General features: G+C 38.7%; 1 protein-coding gene across 2 annotated transcripts in view; it reads left to right on the top strand.

Annotated features, from left to right (window-relative positions):
- Window positions 1-16,542, top strand: part of SPPL2A (signal peptide peptidase like 2A) — a 61,217-nt gene that overhangs the window by 29,987 nt on the left and 14,688 nt on the right. The window contains exons 7-13 of one of the 2 annotated variants that reach the window (XM_009249828.4): window positions 1,771-1,867; window positions 2,309-2,410; window positions 5,837-5,918; window positions 7,495-7,569; window positions 12,259-12,315; window positions 12,510-12,563; window positions 13,296-13,398. In XM_009249828.4, the coding sequence (XP_009248103.1) occupies window positions 1,771-1,867; window positions 2,309-2,410; window positions 5,837-5,918; window positions 7,495-7,569; window positions 12,259-12,315; window positions 12,510-12,563; window positions 13,296-13,398 (570 nt within the window). The remainder of the gene's footprint in view (window positions 1-1,770; window positions 1,868-2,308; window positions 2,411-5,836; window positions 5,919-7,494; window positions 7,570-12,258; window positions 12,316-12,509; window positions 12,564-13,295; window positions 13,399-16,542) is intronic. The other variant, XM_002825447.6, reaches the window with a different exon arrangement.

Here is a 16,542-nt window from a genome sequence, read left to right as displayed (position 1 = left end):
TGCAGTGGCGCAATCTCGGCTCACTGCAGCCTCCGCCTCCCAGGTTCAAGTGAGTCTCCTGAGTAGCTGGGATTACAGGTGTGCGCCACCGTGCCCAGCTAATTTTTGTATTGTTAGTAGAGATGGGATTTCACTATGTTGACCAGGCTGGTCTCAAACTCCTGACCTCAAGTGATCCACCCGCCTTGGCCTCCCAAAGTGCTAGGATTACAGGCATGAGTTACTGCGCCCAGCCTCATTCAGTTTTTGTTCAGTTTCTCTTGTCCTGTGACAGCAGTTTAAAAACTAGACCTATGATATCTTTTTTTTTTTTTTTTTTTTTTTGAGGCAGTCTTGCTCTGCTCTATTCTGTCACCCAGGCTGGAGTGCAGTGGCACAATCTGGGTTCACTGCAACCTCCGCCTCCTACATTCAAGCAATTCTCTTGCCTCAGCCTCCCAAGTAGCTGGGACTACAGGCACATCCCACCATGCCCAGCTAATATTTGTATTTTTATTATTTGTATTTATTTATTTATTTGAGATGGAGTGATTCTCTTGCCTCAGATTCCCGAGTAGCTGGGATTACAGGCATCTGGCACCACCCCCAGCTAATTTTTGTATTTTTAGTAGAAACAGGATTCCACCATGTTTGCCAGGCTGATATCAAAGTCTTGACCTCAGGAGATCCACCCGCCTCGGCCTCCTATAGTGCTGGGATTACAGGTGTGAGCCACTGTACCCAGCTTATGACATGTATTTTTTAATTAAAATTAAGTCATTCTGGCTGGATGCGGTGGCTCTCGCCTGTAATCCCAGCACTTTGGGAGGCCAAAGTAAGTGGATCACTTGAGGTTAGGGGTTCAAGAGCAGCCTGGCCAACGTAGTGAAACCCTGTCTCTACTAAAAATACAAAAATTAGCTGGGCGTGGTGGTGCGTGCCTGTAGTTCCAGCTACTCAAGGGGCTGAGGCAGGAGAGTCGCTTAAGCCTGGGAGGCGGTGAGCCAAGATTGCCCCATTGCACTCCAGCCTGGGTGACACAGTGAGACTCCGTCTCAAAAAAAAAGAACTCATTTTGTTAATATCACTCATTTTAAACTGTTGTTGAGAGAGCAAGTACTAGAATGATATTTGTATTATGTTGGCATCAAACAGGTGATTTTATTAATTTAATACTCCTTCAGATTAATTTCTGTTATCAACTCTCAGTTTATAGTAGTCATTGATAGAAAAAAGAGAGCCCTGTACTTTACCTGAAAGCATATTTTAGTTTTTGGTAAGAGATTTCCTTAAATTCATTGCTATTTAAAAAGAAGACAGCCGGGTGCAGTGGCTCACTGCTGTAATCCCAGCACTTTGGGAGGCCAAGGCAGGCACATCACCTGAGGTCAGGACTTTGAGACCAGCCTGGCCAACATGACAAAACCCCATCTACTAAAACTACAAAAATTGGCTGGGTATGGTGGCGCACGCCTGTAATCCCAGCTATTCGGGAGGCTAAGGCACGAGAATCACTTGAGCCCAGGAGGCAAAGACTGCAGTGAGAGCCGAGATCACACCACTGCATTCCGGCCTGGGCGACTGGACGACAAAGTGAGACTCTCAGAAAAAAAAACAAAAAACCTCACGATCTAAATTTCAGCTTAGTAAGTAATTCAGGTCATCGTATAGTCACTTCATTGGAAGTATGATTCAATAAGGAAAGCTAAAGAATTAATATTGCTTGTATAAATATTTTCTTATCACCTTTCCTTCTGTTCTCATGTAATTTAGTGTTTTGTTTTTTTCTAGTTTATGTTATGATAGCAATTTTCTGCATAGCATCAGCAATGAGTCTGTACAACTGTCTTGCTGCACTAATTCATAAGATACCATATGGACAATGCACGTACGTATCTCTTACAGGAAATCTTATAATGTTGGTGTTTATAATTTAAAACAATACAAAAGTAGGAGTATTATTTGAAACCTATATAGTCCGATATACATTGGACCTATAGGTGTTTAAATTTAAATTTAAGTAAAATTAAATAAAATTAAAAATTGAGTTTTTCATTCTTATTAGCCACATTTCAAGTGCTCAATAGCCACATATGACTAGTAGCTACTATACTGGACAGCACAGATATAGTACATTTTTCATCATCACAGAAAATTATATTGGACTGATAAACATTTTATTATGTCTCATTTGTTTTACTTAAAATCAAGACTTTCAAAATTGGTATTTCAGTCACTTCTTATGACTGTGGTTAACATTTGCTACTTCTTATATCAAGTGAACATTGTACTTCATCTGCGGTGTTAACTATTTCAATCTGTTTTTTAGGATTGCATGTCGTGGCAAAAACATGGAAGTGAGACTTATTTTTCTCTCTGGACTGTGCATAGCAGTAGCTGTTGTTTGGGCTGTGTTTCGAAATGAAGACAGGTATGAATACTCAATGTATTTGCTTTTCGATTAAGGATGAATTGTTTCCTATCTTGCCCTGATACTTATTATGATTATTACGGAATTTTTTTGCTTCTATGCCAGAACACCAGTCTTGTAATGAACTACTTCTTAAATAAGCAGATCTTATGTTAATGTATTTGAACTCATATAGAGAAGGAAATATGAATTATGATTTCAACACATACACTGAAATAGACTTTAAAAATATACTTAATTTCACGCCTGTAATCCCAGCACTTTGGGAGGCTGAGGCAGGCGGATCACCTGAGGTCGGGAGTTTGAGACCAGCCTGACCAACATGGAGAAACCCCGTCTCTACTAAAAATACAAAAAATTAGCCGGGCGTGGTAGTGCATGCTTGTAATCCCAGCTACTCGGGAGGCTGAGGCAGGAGAATCGCTTGAACCCGAGAGGCAGAGGTTGCAGTGAGCGAGGGTTGCAGTGAGCCAAGATCGTGCCATTGCACTCCAGCCTGGACAACAAGAGTGAAACTCGATCTCAAAAAAAAAAAAAATATATATATATATATACGTGTGTGTGTGTGTATGTATATATGCGTACGTGTATATATATATGTATGTGTGTGTGTGTGTATATATACACACACACTTAATTTTGGTATAGCCACACAGTTGAGTGCAGTGCAGCTCTAAACAATGAAGATCTCTATGAATTGATATGCAGGGAGTTCCAGGAGAGAGAGAAAGAGAGAGTGCAGAAACAATCAAAACGTCCATCAAACTTTGAATGGGTGAATACATTATGTTATATTTACACAATGGAATACTATTCACCAATAAGTAAGCCATATACCACATGCACAAGCATGAATGAATCTCAAACGTAATGCTAAGTGAAAGTAGTCAGATACAAAAGAGAACATACTTGCCAGGCGTGGTGGCTCATACCTGTAATCCCAGCACTTTTGGAGGCTCGAGGTGGGCAGATCACCTGTGGTCAGGAGTTAGAGAAGCCCCGTCTCTACTAAAAATACAGAATTAGCCGGGCGTGGTGGCATGTGCCTTAATCCCAGCTACTTAGGAGGCTGAGGCAAGAGAATCACTTGAACCCGAGGCAGAGGTTGCAGTGAGCCGAGATCACACTATTGCACTCCAGCCTGGGGAACAAGAGTGCAACTCCATCTCAAAAAAAACAAAAAAAGAGAGAGAGAGAGAGAGAGAATATACTCTATGATATATAAAGTACAAAAGGAGCACAATCTATACTTTTAAAAAAGTTTTATTTTTAATTATTATGGGAACATAATGACTATATATATATATTTATGGGATACATGTGATGTTTTGATATAGGCATACAATGTGAATGATCACATCAGAGTAATTGTGGTATCCATCACCTCAAGCCTTTATCATTTCTTTGTGTTGGGAACATTCCAATTTCACTCTTTTAGTTATTTTTACAATATACAATAAGTTATTAACTATATCACCTTATTGTGCTACCAAACACTAAATCTTATTTATTTTATTTAACTATATTTTTGCACCCATTAACCATCTTCACTTTATCACCCCCACTCTCTACCTTTTTTTAGCCTCTGGTAACCATCATTCTACTATCTCCATGAGTTCCATTTTTTATTTTTATTTTCTTAATTTTAGCTCCCACTATGAGTGAGAACATGCAATATTTGTCTTTCTGTGCTTGGCTTATTTCACTTAACATGATGTCTTCAGTTCCATCCATGTCTTTGCAAATGACAAGACTTCATTATTTTTTATGGCTGAATAATATTCCATTGTGTGTATTTGTAAAATTATATATATATATATGTATGTGTGTATAATATTTCCTTTATCCACTGATGGACACTTAGGTTGATTCCATATCTTGGCTATGGTGAATAGTGCTGTAATAAACATGAGAGTTCAGGTATCATCTCTTTGATATATGGAGTTCCTTTCTTTTGCATGTATATCCGGTGGTGGGATTGCTGGATCATATGGTAGTTCTGTTTTTAGTTTTTTTGAGGAATTTCCGTACTGTTCTTCATAGTGGCTGTGGTAATTCACATTCCCACCAACAGTGTACCAGGTTTCCCCTTTTCCTACATCCTTGCCAGCATTCTGGGATGAGATGATATCTCATTGTAGTTTTGATTTACGTTTCTCTAATTGCAATCAGATTTCATCTGATTGGAGATGTTGAGCATTTTTTCATATATCCGTTGGTCATTTGTATGTCTTCGGAGAAATGTCTATTCAGATATTTTGCCCAATTTGTAATTGGATTACTTGTTTTTTTTTTTCTATTGAGTTTGAGCTCCTTATATATTCTGGTTATTAATTGCTTGTCAGATGGGTAGTTTGCAGATATTTTCTTTCATTCCGTGGGTTGTCTCTTCACTTTCTTGATTTTTCCTTTGCCATGCAAAACCTTTTAGCTTGATGTGATTCCATTTGTCCATTTTTGCTTTCATTGTCTGTGCTTTTCAAGTCTTACTCAAGAAATCTTTGCCAAGACCAATGTCCTGGAGCATTTCCCCAATGCTTTCATCAAGTAGTGTCATAGTTTCAGGTCTTAGATTTAAGTCTTTAATCCACTTTGATTTGATATTTGTATTTTTTTAAGTGAAAAAAGCAAAGTGCAAAAAATATGTAGAGTATGCTGTCTTTTATGCAAGAAAGAGGGGGATATAAGAAAATATACAGATATCTGTTCATTTGTAGGAAGATAACCAGAAAAAATATATACTTAGGTTTATATTAATGGTTTATTAATAAAATTATTGAGGACTGAAAGGATTTAATGGCCTAAAATTTGGGAAACAAAGCTCATACAGCTTTATGCAGCTTCAGGTAGGATAATCAATGGATAATTACTCATGTCAATTTCTGATGGAGTAAGTTGCATAGCTCTTGTTTTCTTTATGTTCAAGCTATTTGGATCTGTGTTAACACTGATATTTTGTTAACAGCTGTTTTCTAGAACAAGACATGTGTTAATGCACTTATGTCTGATGTAAGTTCTTCTGAGGTAGCCTCTTCAACTTTTTCTTAGTGTAATAATATTCATTATTCTACTAGGACAGTAAAATGACCAAATACAGAGTATATGAGGGGTTTTGTTGTTATGCTTGCTGTTTAATAATTGAATAGTCAGAAATCAGCCAGGCATGGTGGTGTGCACGCCTTTAGTCCCAGCTACTTGGGAAGCTGAGACACGAAAATCACTTGAACCCAGGAGGCGAAGGTTGCAGTAAGCCGAGATCATGCCACTGCACTCCAGCCTGGGTGACAGAGTGAGAATCTGTCTTAAAAAAAAAAATGGAATAGTCAAATCATAGCAATTAAATGATATTACCTCAGTGATCTATGTCTTTTGAAAGGCTTCATCTAAACATTGATAAAGCAATAGAGTAATATCTTTTGATTTTAGGTGGGCTTGGATTTTACAGGATATCTTGGGGATTGCTTTCTGTCTGAATTTAATTAAAACACTGAAGTTGCCCAACTTCAAGGTAATGTATACAATACTACTTTGCTAGTTAAAATAAATTTTTAAAAGACAACTTTATTAAGGCATAATTTACCTACAATTAAATGCACCAATTTTTGGTGTACTGTTTATGGAAATTTTATGAATGTGTAACTTTATAACCACTATCCCAGTGAAGTTGTAGAACATTTCTCATCTCTTCCAAAAGCTCTACCATGGCCTTTGCAATCAGTCCTAACCCCCAGGCCCAGACAACCACTGATTTGCTAGCTAAACTATTGTTTTTTTTTTTTCTTTCTTTTATTTGTATAAATTTAAGGGGTTCAAGTGTAGTTTTATTACATGGATATGTTGGGTACTGATGAGGCTTATAGTATAACCATCACTCGACTAATGTGTATTGTCCCCATTAAGTAATTTCTCATCCCTCACCCCTTCTAACTCTTCCACCATGCCGAGTATCCAGTGCCTGTTATTCCTCACTCTTATCCATGTGTACACTTTATTTTAGCTAAATTTTGTTTGTTTGTTTTTGTAGAGATAGGGATCTCGCTGTGCTACCCAAGCTGTTCTGAAACTTCTGGCCGCAAGCAGTCCTTCTGATTTGGCCTCCCAAAGTGCTGGGATTACAGGCATGAGCCACTTGCACCCTGCCTAAAATATTTTTTTTTATTTATTTGGTTTTTTGTTTTGTTTTGTTTTGTTTTTTGAGATGGAGTCTCACTCAGTCTCCCAGGCTGGAGTGCAGTGGTGCGATCTCGGCTCACTGCAGCCTCCACCTCCTGAGCTCAAGTGATTCTCCTTTCTCAGCCTCCCAAGTAGCTGGGATTACAGGCACCTACCACCAAGCCCTGCTAATTTTTGTATTTTTAGTAGAGACAGGGTTTCACCATGTTGGCCAGGCTGGTTTTGAACTCCTGACCTCAAATGATCTGCCCACCTGGGCTTCCCAAAGTGCTGGGATTACAGGCGTGAGCCACTGTGCCCGGCCTGCCTAAAATATTTTTAATCATTCATATAATGTGCCAAATTCATAAAATCTTTAACATGACCAAATATCAGGGAAGCACATTTCTTCTTTTTTTTTTTTTCCAAGACAGAGTTTTACTCTGTCACCAAGGCTGGAGTGCAGTGGCACGATCTCAGCTCACTGCAACCTCTGCTTCCCGGGTTCAAGTGATTCTCCTGCCTCAGCCTCCTGAGTAGCTCGGTTTATAGGCACGTGCCACCATGCCTGGCTAATTTTTGTATTCTTAGTAGAGACAGGGTTTCACCATGTTGGCCAGGCTGGTCTCGAACTCTTGACCTCGTGATCCACCCCGCCTCAGTCTTCCAAAGTGCTGGGATTACAGGCGTGAGCCACCAGGCCCAAACCAGCACATTTCTTTGGTTCGGTGATTTTTTTTTTTTAAATAAGATAAAGAAGATAAGGGTTTTAATATGTAGAATAAAACTATACATAGTATTAACCATAAGATATCTTTTTAAAAGTAATATTTAAATGTATATTCATATATTTATTTGCGCTTGAAAAATAATTTAATGCCTTAATTTACATTTAGGAAGATTGACCTTAATTTTGTTTCTTTCTTTGACAGTCATGTGTGATACTTCTAGGCCTTCTCCTCCTCTATGATGTATTTTTTGTTTTCATAACACCATTCATCACAAAGGTATGACCATATTTTTGAAATGGGTGAAGAAACATGCTAAAAACTGATCATCTTAAATCTGCTCCTAGATTATTAATTTTGCAGATGTTTACCACTGAGTGAATTCTAATTCTCTTAAAAGAATTGTCATTGAAATTGGCCTTTTAACTTTCAAGTCTTTAATCCATTTTGTTAGATTTTAAAATGTCTCTTGACTGATACAAATATGAGAATATCTGTAATTTTCTTCCCTTTTTAAAGTATTTTTTCTTATGAGCTAAATGTTTACTGTAGGCAATATAGACAATAAAAAAATAAAATATCATTTCTGAAGCCCTAGTTTGAGACTAAGAAAGAGCAGCACACTGGAAATCAGAAGGCCTAGACTGTAGCTCTGTAATCTTGCAACCATAGGCAAATTACTTAGCCCTTTCTGCTTGCATTTACTAACCCGTTGTATGAGGGAGTAGTGCTAGCTATTCATCTTCCACCTCCACCAGTGGAATTCTTTTGGTTCCAACTAACAGAACCCAACCTAAGCCTTCTGTACCAAAAAGGTCCCATTTATCTAGGCTGTGTTTGTAGGCCAGTGTGGGGCTGGCATCTAGAGAAACTAGACTCAGGGCCACATACTCTCCCTTTTTGCTTCTGTCCATTTGTTCATTCTCTCAGACTGGCTTTTTCCATGAAGTTAGAATCTGAGCAACTGGCAGCTCCTAGGTCATATATTCCCAGATCTGCCGCTAGCTCTTCAGTAAAATGAGGAGAGGTGTTGGGTGAGTATGGTGGTCCTTAATTATTTGTCAAGCTTTTCTACCTTGATCCTTTTCCTTTCTCATGAATATAATATTAATTATTGCTTAATTCCCCTACTTTCTGCCATTTTGAGTCTTGCTTTGTAACTTTATATTATCCATGTATCCTTTGTCACTCTCATATATTTAAGTATTTGATATTCTCTACTTTATTTATCATTCCTTCTTTTTTTTTTTTTTTTTTAAAGGCCGAGTCTTGAGGCTGAAGTGCAATGGTACAATCCTAGTTCACTGCAGCCTCAAACTCCTGGGCTCAAGCCCAGGAGTCCTCCCACGTTGGCCTCCCAGAGTATTGGGATTACAGGCATGAGCCGTAGTGCCTGGCCTCATTTCTTCTTTACCCATTCATTAAACCTATCATCTGTGAAATCACTGTAAAAATCTACACTTCTGATATTTGCTATAATGGCATAAAGACAAACTGTACCCTATTGGGGAGCTAAAATTGTAATAGGTAACAAATATAATTAACTGTCCCAAAGTACAGCTAACCAACCAAACTTTTTTCTTTTTCCTCTTCTTTGAGACAGGGTCTCAGTCTGCCGCCCAAGCTGGAGTTCAGTGGCTCAATTATGACTTACTGCAGCCTTAACCTCCTGAGGCCCAGGTGATCCTCCCACCTCAGCTTCCCACATAGCTGGTACTACAGGGACATGCCATTACACCCAGCCAATTTTTGTATTTTTTGTAGAGATGGGGTTTTACCATATTGCCCAAGCTGGCATATGCGCCAGCTGGCATATGCCTGGCCTAACCAAACCATTTTACTAGCACCTTTCTGTCACTTAATGATGAGCCATTTGATTCATTGACTTCACTGAACAATAGTAACCTAAAAAAAAAAAATTCATAGAACTAGTATTATGGGTTATAACTAACTTGTTAATTTGGCCAGGTGCGGTGGCTAATGCCTATAATCCCAACACTTTGGGAGGCCAAGGCAGGCAGATCACTTGAGGTCAGGAGTTCGAGACCAGCCTGGCCAACATGGTAAAATTATCTCTACTAAAAATACAATAATTAAGAGGCCGGGTGCGGTGGCTCATGCCTGTAATCCCAGCACTTCGGGAGGCCGAGGCGGGTGGATCACTTGAGGTCAGGAGTTCAAGACCAGCCTGGCCAACATGGTAAAACTATCTCTACTAAAAATACAGTAATTAAGAGGCCGGGTGCGGTGGCTCATGCCTGTAATCCCAGCACTTCGGGAGGCCGAGGCGGGTGGATCACTTGAGGTCAGGAGTTTGAGACCAGCCTGGCCAACATAGTAAAACCCTGTCTCTACTAAAAATACAAAAATTTGCCAGGCACAGTGGTGGGCGCCTGTAATCCCAGCTACTTGGAGGGCTGAGGCAGGAGAATCGCTTGAACTCACGAGGTGGAGGTTGCAGTGAGCCAAGATTGCGCCACTGCACTCCAGCCTGGGCAACAGAGCGAGACTCCATCAAAAAAAAAAAAAATACAATGATTAGCCAGGTGTGGTGGTGCATGCCTGTAGTCCCAGCTACTCAGGAGACTGAGGTGGGAAGATCGCTTGAAGCCAGGAGCGGAGGTTACAGTGAGCCGAGATCGTGCCACTGCACTCCAGCCTGGGCAACAGAGTGAGACTCCGTTTCAAAAAATAAAATTGTTGGCCGGGCGCGGTGGTTCACGCCTGTAATCCCAGCACTTCAGGAGGCTGAGGTGGGCGGATCACGAGGTCAGGAGATTGAGACCATCCTGGCTAACACGGTGAAACCCCATCTCTACTAAAAAAATAGAAAAAAATTAGCCGGGCGTGGTGGCAGGCACCTGTAGTCCCAGCTACTTGGGTGGCTGAGGCAGGAGAATGGCGTGAACCCAGGAGGCAGAGCTTGCAGTGATCCGAAACCGTGCCACTGCACTCCAGCCTGAGCAACAGAGTGAGAATCTGTCTCAAAAATAAATAAAAATAAAAATAAAAAATAAAATTGTTAATTTATTAGGGTATTTTTAACTTGGTTCAAAAGTGTTTTTGTAGGATACCCCATCAGAGATCTCATAGCAAAAGTGAAATGTTCCCTCTACAAAGCCATTTCCATAAATAACAGATAATCCATAACATATGACACATATATTACACAGTAGATATAGCTGTAAACTGTAACTAAACTGTTTTTTAAAATAACTTTTCCATTCTGACACTACTCTCACTTTGTGAATAAACATATCTGCCCCAGCAAACTGTTTGCATTCCATATAGATAGAATGTTTCAGAATTTTAAAGGTACAGGATGAAAATAAAGGTGTCTTTTAGCCTTCTTTCTTTTGTGCTTAAGAAATTTTTCGTCTTCCTATTTCTATCTTAGTTCCTACTGACTAGGAACATGATTTCTAGCAACCTAATATGGTGGAAAAAGCTAAGTGCTCGCTCTTTGGAGTTCACTGCTGTAGATTTACTTTAATACCTTCTTCTGAGTCTGATTTGTTTTTATTAAGGCAGCAGGCCTTAGTTTAGTAGGTAACTCAAAAATCAGATTGCTGATTTTCCTGGTTTTCACTGTAAATTTGAAGGATTAAATATTGCATATTCTAAACATGTTCTTGACCCAAGTATTAGTGGCCTTCTAGTGAGTTGGCAAGGCAGGTCACCATAAGAGTACAGCAATAAGAGCCTGTCTTATTCATTTTTTTCCATCCACCACTGTGCTCAGTATTGTGTCTTACAAGTAGTAGTTACTCAGGTATCTTTAAATGTATGGGAGGATGTCAATGATGGTCTTCAGTTAAATGTTTTACATAACAATTAGAAAGTGAACCAAAATGAACTCTTTATCTGGAAATGTTATCACAACCTGGGAATCTGCTTTAAGGAACTGTACTTAGTATTAGTTTATTTTCCTAAACTCCTTTGACTTAACCCTTCTGTAACCCAAAGCTTAACATGAGCAAAAGATTTCTACAGCTACGGGTTTTATCTTCCTTTCTACTCAGCTCAGGAATCAGTGAGGTCCTTTTAAAAACACTCAAGTGGTTTCTCCTGTGCACCCCACCCACATGGAAAATATTATAGTTAGTCAATCAAATTTTCTTGAAATTCAGCATTTGTTTATCTTCCCTGTACCTGCTTTGCTGATACACTTACAATAATACGAAAGATAAAATGAGTGGTTCATGCAGTCTTAGCTTGCCGCCTCACAATGTTTTCCCTTTCCACAACAGACTTGGCTATCAGGAAAAATTTTTTAAATGAACCCCTCACACAGCCCACATAAAAAGACTTTATCCAGGCACAAGGGAGGGAAATTTAGCTAAGGTTAATGTTTTGATTGGATCATAGAAAGCAGCCAGGGCTGAAATTGGATGAGAGTTAGGCTAGAGAAGCTTCTCAGGTTCTATAGGGTTGAGTCTTTTCAAGTTTGGTTTCATTGTTTTGTTATTGTGGTGAGTAGCCAGAAGGTCAGATGTATATTTATTCAAATAAAGTTACCAATATTTTTTACAAAGCTAAGTGTAAGAGATTTTAGTATGATCTTCTTCATTGACATTACTGAAAACTGCTAAGAACATATAGTATAAGGCATAATGTAACTAAAAATACTGTACCTAAAATTTTTAACCCATTACAAATGTCAAATATGAATATGTCATTACAAATCAGAACTGAGGGTTCGCTTGAATTATTTTTACATGATTCATTTGCCAATTTCTGAGAATTATTGAGCTCTGATAAAGTGGAGCAACTGTACTAGGTGGACTTTGTTTTAGATGACTTCAGTGTTTGCTATCTACAAAGACTTTAGGAAAAAAGCAGTCTGCAGCCCATTTTCAATCAGTGTAACTGGCCATATGCCATGGGGCTTAAATCACACTTGAATGGCGGCAGATTGTTCTCTTTAAATGATTAGACAACTTCTTTTCTCTTCCTTCTCAATTTTAGAATGGTGAGAGTATCATGGTTGAACTTGCAGCTGGACCTTTTGGAAATAACGAAAAGGTAGGGATGGCAGTGAAATAGAAATGGCTATCCAGTGTATGTATGTGTATCCAGTTAATAATTTGCCTTCCTGTGTAATTCATTGGTCACGTAGTGCATGTTAAGGTATTGTAAAACTTATTTCTCAGAAAATATAGCTCTTTTCTTAGTTATTCTAAATTATTAAATACCTATTGACTTGGGTTTCATCCTAGAATGATGGAAACTTGGTGGAAGCCACTGGTCAACCCTCAGCTCCCCATGAGAAAGTAAGGATTGTATTTCAGATATGTTCATTGGACTTTAAATCATACCCTCTGAGACAAGACTCTTCTTTGGGGAAAAAAAAAATCCAGATTGCCAAAAAAAATAAGGCCTGTTCTATTTCTGTGTTTCAAGGCCTGGTTCTATTCTTGGTAAAGAGAAAAAAAAAGGTTAAATGTAGGGATACTTGGTTAATACTGTTAATCCTACATGTGTGTTGAGCTTCATTTTTTTCAAAACTAATCTTTTTCTTTTGGAAATAGATAGAAACAGAGTATTTCAAGTTCCTTTAAACTGTCAAAAGAACTATTCTAATGTTAATCATTCCCTTTTTAGAAGATATGGGTGGCCAGGCACGGTGGCTCATGCCTGTAATACCAGCACTTTGGGAGGCTGAGGCAGGCAGATCACCTGAGGTCAGGAGTTTGAGACCAGTCTGGCCAACATGGTGAAACCCTGTCTCTACTAAAAATAGAAAAATTAGCCAGGCGTGGTGGCTCATGCCTGTAACCCCAGCTACTTGGGAGGCTGAGGCAGGAGAATTGCTTGAATCTGGGAGGCAGAGGTTGCAGTTGCAGTTGCAGTGAGCTGAGATCGCGCCACTGCACTCCACTTGGGCGACAGAGCGAGACTCTGTCTCCAAAAAATAAATAAGTAAATAAAAGATATGAGTAAAGATTGCCAAGAAGTTCATTGGTGGCCTCTGTTTTGTTTTGTTTTGTTTTGTTTTTGAACAGTTGCCAGTAGTCATCAGAGTACCAAAACTGATCTATTTCTCAGTAATGAGTGTGTGCCTCATGCCTGTTTCAATATTGGGTTTTGGAGACATTATTGTACCAGGTAAGCAATTGTAACAATTTTAGTTAAAAAAAATACTGATGATTTTAAATCGTCATATGTATAGAATCTGTTAAAAGTTACCTACTCTGTATTAACTATTTCTGGCTGTCACTAGAGCTGAGATTGTCATAACAAAAAAGCTTGTTGAGGGGTAGAAGGTAAAGCCCAAATGGTAACAACTAAAGTACTGTAATAGCTCCCATGGCTCAAAAAGTTTGTTAGAGGAAGCAACTAGGATCAGTTTAACCTTCTTCTTCAAGAAAGTATATTTGTGACTCTTTTTAGAAGTTGAATATAATAATGCCAAACAAATAGTTTATATTACTTATATTTTAAGATAATAGTTATGTTTTAGAAAAAGGGGTTTAAGAATATTAGGCAAGGCTGTGATCAAGAGGAGAAACATAGAAGAACACCAGCTTGTAGGACTGCATAATACAAAAAGACACAGTTTATAGTGGAATTGATCACCATCTCTTAGCATGTCTGCTCTGACAGTGTAGTTTTGCCTTAGTTTCCTCACTGTACTGTCTGTAGAATAAACTTAATCCAAGCCCAGTAATAATTTAGTTTAGAAGTAATTAATAATATTCCTCTATCAACTGAGTTTTTCCTTCTTCATTTTTCTTTTTTTTTTGAGATGGAGTCTCGCTCTGTCGCCCAGGCTGCAGCGCAATGGCATGATCTCAGCTCACTGCAACCTCCGCTTCCCAGGTTCACGCCATTCTTCTGCCTCAGCCTCCTAACTGGGACTACAGGCGCCTGCCACCACACCTGGCTAATTTTTTTGTATTTTAAGTAGAGACTGAGTTTCACCATGTTAGCCAGGATGGTCTCGATCTCCTGACCTTGTGATCTGCCCGCTTTGGCCTCCCAAAGTGCTGGGATTATAGGCGTGAGCCACCGCGCCGGCTCCTCCTTCATTTTTCTTACAGTCTCCCTATGTACTAACTGCCTGTGGTGGATGGATGAGGAGTACTGGTGCTTCTGAAAAAGCCCTTCTATTTACATAGTAAAACCAGGTAGAGAGAAAAAAGCTAGCAGTGTTGCCTTGCAAGTTGACATGGCAAAGTCCATTATAGCAGCTCTCTTAGCTCAGTGAATCTTGATTCACATAATTGATAAAATAAGGAAAACATTCTATTGAGTAACCTTACACTTCTTTGAATATCATTAAACTTATGCCTGATTTTACCATTTCCACACCAAGGGCTATACAAGATCTTCTACATAGAACTTGGCATAGAACTGGTAAAAATAGTATATAAATACTACATTATTGAAGTAAATGTCAAAGGTCTAAAACAAAAATATTTCTCCAAAGAGCAGAGGTACTGACAATACATGACTTAGTCCTAAAAGCTAAATTTGAATTTAGGGAGGAAAAAAGTACTATTTTTTAAAAAACGTGGAAATGTGATTAAACAGCAAAAACAACAAGGGACTTATTTTATTAATTTTGTAGAGAACAAAACTAATTAATTCAAATAACTAATGAAGACAGTAAAATTATTTTATGATTTTTAAGTTGTTAAATGTCATTCTTTCTGTTTTTATAACATTATAAATAAATACAAGCTGAAATTTCTTCTTTGGGAAGAAGAAAAGGTTCAACAAATTTCTTACAAGAAATAGATATTAAATGAGTTGTTTCTGCATAATTGCATGTTTACAAATGAAAGCATGAGCCGAGCGTGGCGGCTCATGCCTGTAATCCCGGCCCTTTGGGAGGATGAGGCAGGTAGATCACTTGAGGACAGGAGTTCAAGACCAGCCTGACCAACATGGTGAAACCCCATCTCTACTAAAAATACAAAAATTAGCCATGTGTGTTAGCACATGCCCATAATCCCAGCTACTTGAGAGGCTGAGACAGGAGAATCACCTGAACCCAGGAGGCAGAGGTTGCAGTGAGCTGAGATCACATCACACTCTGGCCTGGGTGACAGAGCGAGACTCTGTCTCCAAAAAAAAAAAAAAAAAAACCCAACTGAATAGTATTCCAGTCTGTGTATGTACCACATTTTCTTTATTCATTCATCTGTTCATGGACACTTAGGTTGCTTCCATATCTTGGCTGTTGCGAATAATGCTGCAGTGAATATGAGAATGCAAATATCTCTTTGACATACTGATTTCAGTTCCTTTGGATATATACCCAGTAGTGGGATTATTAAACCAAATGATAGTTCTAATTTTAATTTTCTGAAGAACCACCATACTGGTTTCCATAATGGCTACACTAATTTACATTCCCATCAACAACGTACAGGGTTCCCTTTTTGCTACATCCTCTCTAAGGCTTACTTTTCATCTTTTTAGTAACAGCCATTCTAACATATGTAAGGCGATCTCTCATTGTGGTTTTAATTTGCATTTTTCTGATGATTAGTGATTTTGAGCAATTTTTTCATATACCTATTGGCTATTTATGTGTCTTCTATTGAGAATTAGCTATTCAAATCCTTTGCCCATTTTCTAATTGGGTTGTTTACTTATTATTGAGTTGTTTGAGTTCCTTATGTTAATATATTTTAGGTGTTAACCCCTTATCAGATTCATAGTTTGCAAATATTTTCTCCCATTTCATAGGTGTTTTCTTCACTTTGTTGACTGTTTCCTTGGCTGTGCAGAAGCTTTTTAGTTTGATGTAAACCCATTTGTCTGTTCAATACATTTTTTAATGATAAATTTTAAAAGCTTTCTTCATGGCCGGGCTTGGTGGCTCATGCCTGTAATCGCAGGACTTTGGGAGGCCGAGGCCAGTGGATCACGAGGTCAGGAGATCGAGACCACTCTGGCCAACATGATGAAACCCCATCTCTACTAAAATACAAAAAATTAGCCAAGCGTGGTGGCACACGCCTGTAGTCCCAGCTACTCAGGAGGTTGAGGCAGGGGAATTGTTTGAACCCGGGAGGCGGAGGTTGCAGTGAGCCGAGATCGCGCCACTGTACTCCATCCTGGGCAACAGAGCAAGACTCCGTCTCAAAAAAAAAAAAGTTTTCTTCATGACATGGAATATTGAGCAGCTAATAAAAATGATAGTTAAAAACTATTTAATAGCTTGAGGAAATGTTTAAACTATGGTATTAAGTATTTTTAAAATCAGCATATAAAATTTTGTCAAGAATTTGAGGTACT

Source organism: Pongo abelii, chromosome 16 (genome assembly GCF_028885655.2).
Source record: "Pongo abelii isolate AG06213 chromosome 16, NHGRI_mPonAbe1-v2.0_pri, whole genome shotgun sequence".
Taxonomy (NCBI): Eukaryota; Metazoa; Chordata; class Mammalia; order Primates; family Hominidae; genus Pongo; species Pongo abelii.
Note: the sequence above shows the minus strand (reverse complement) of the source record. Positions and strands in the feature narration are given on the sequence as shown.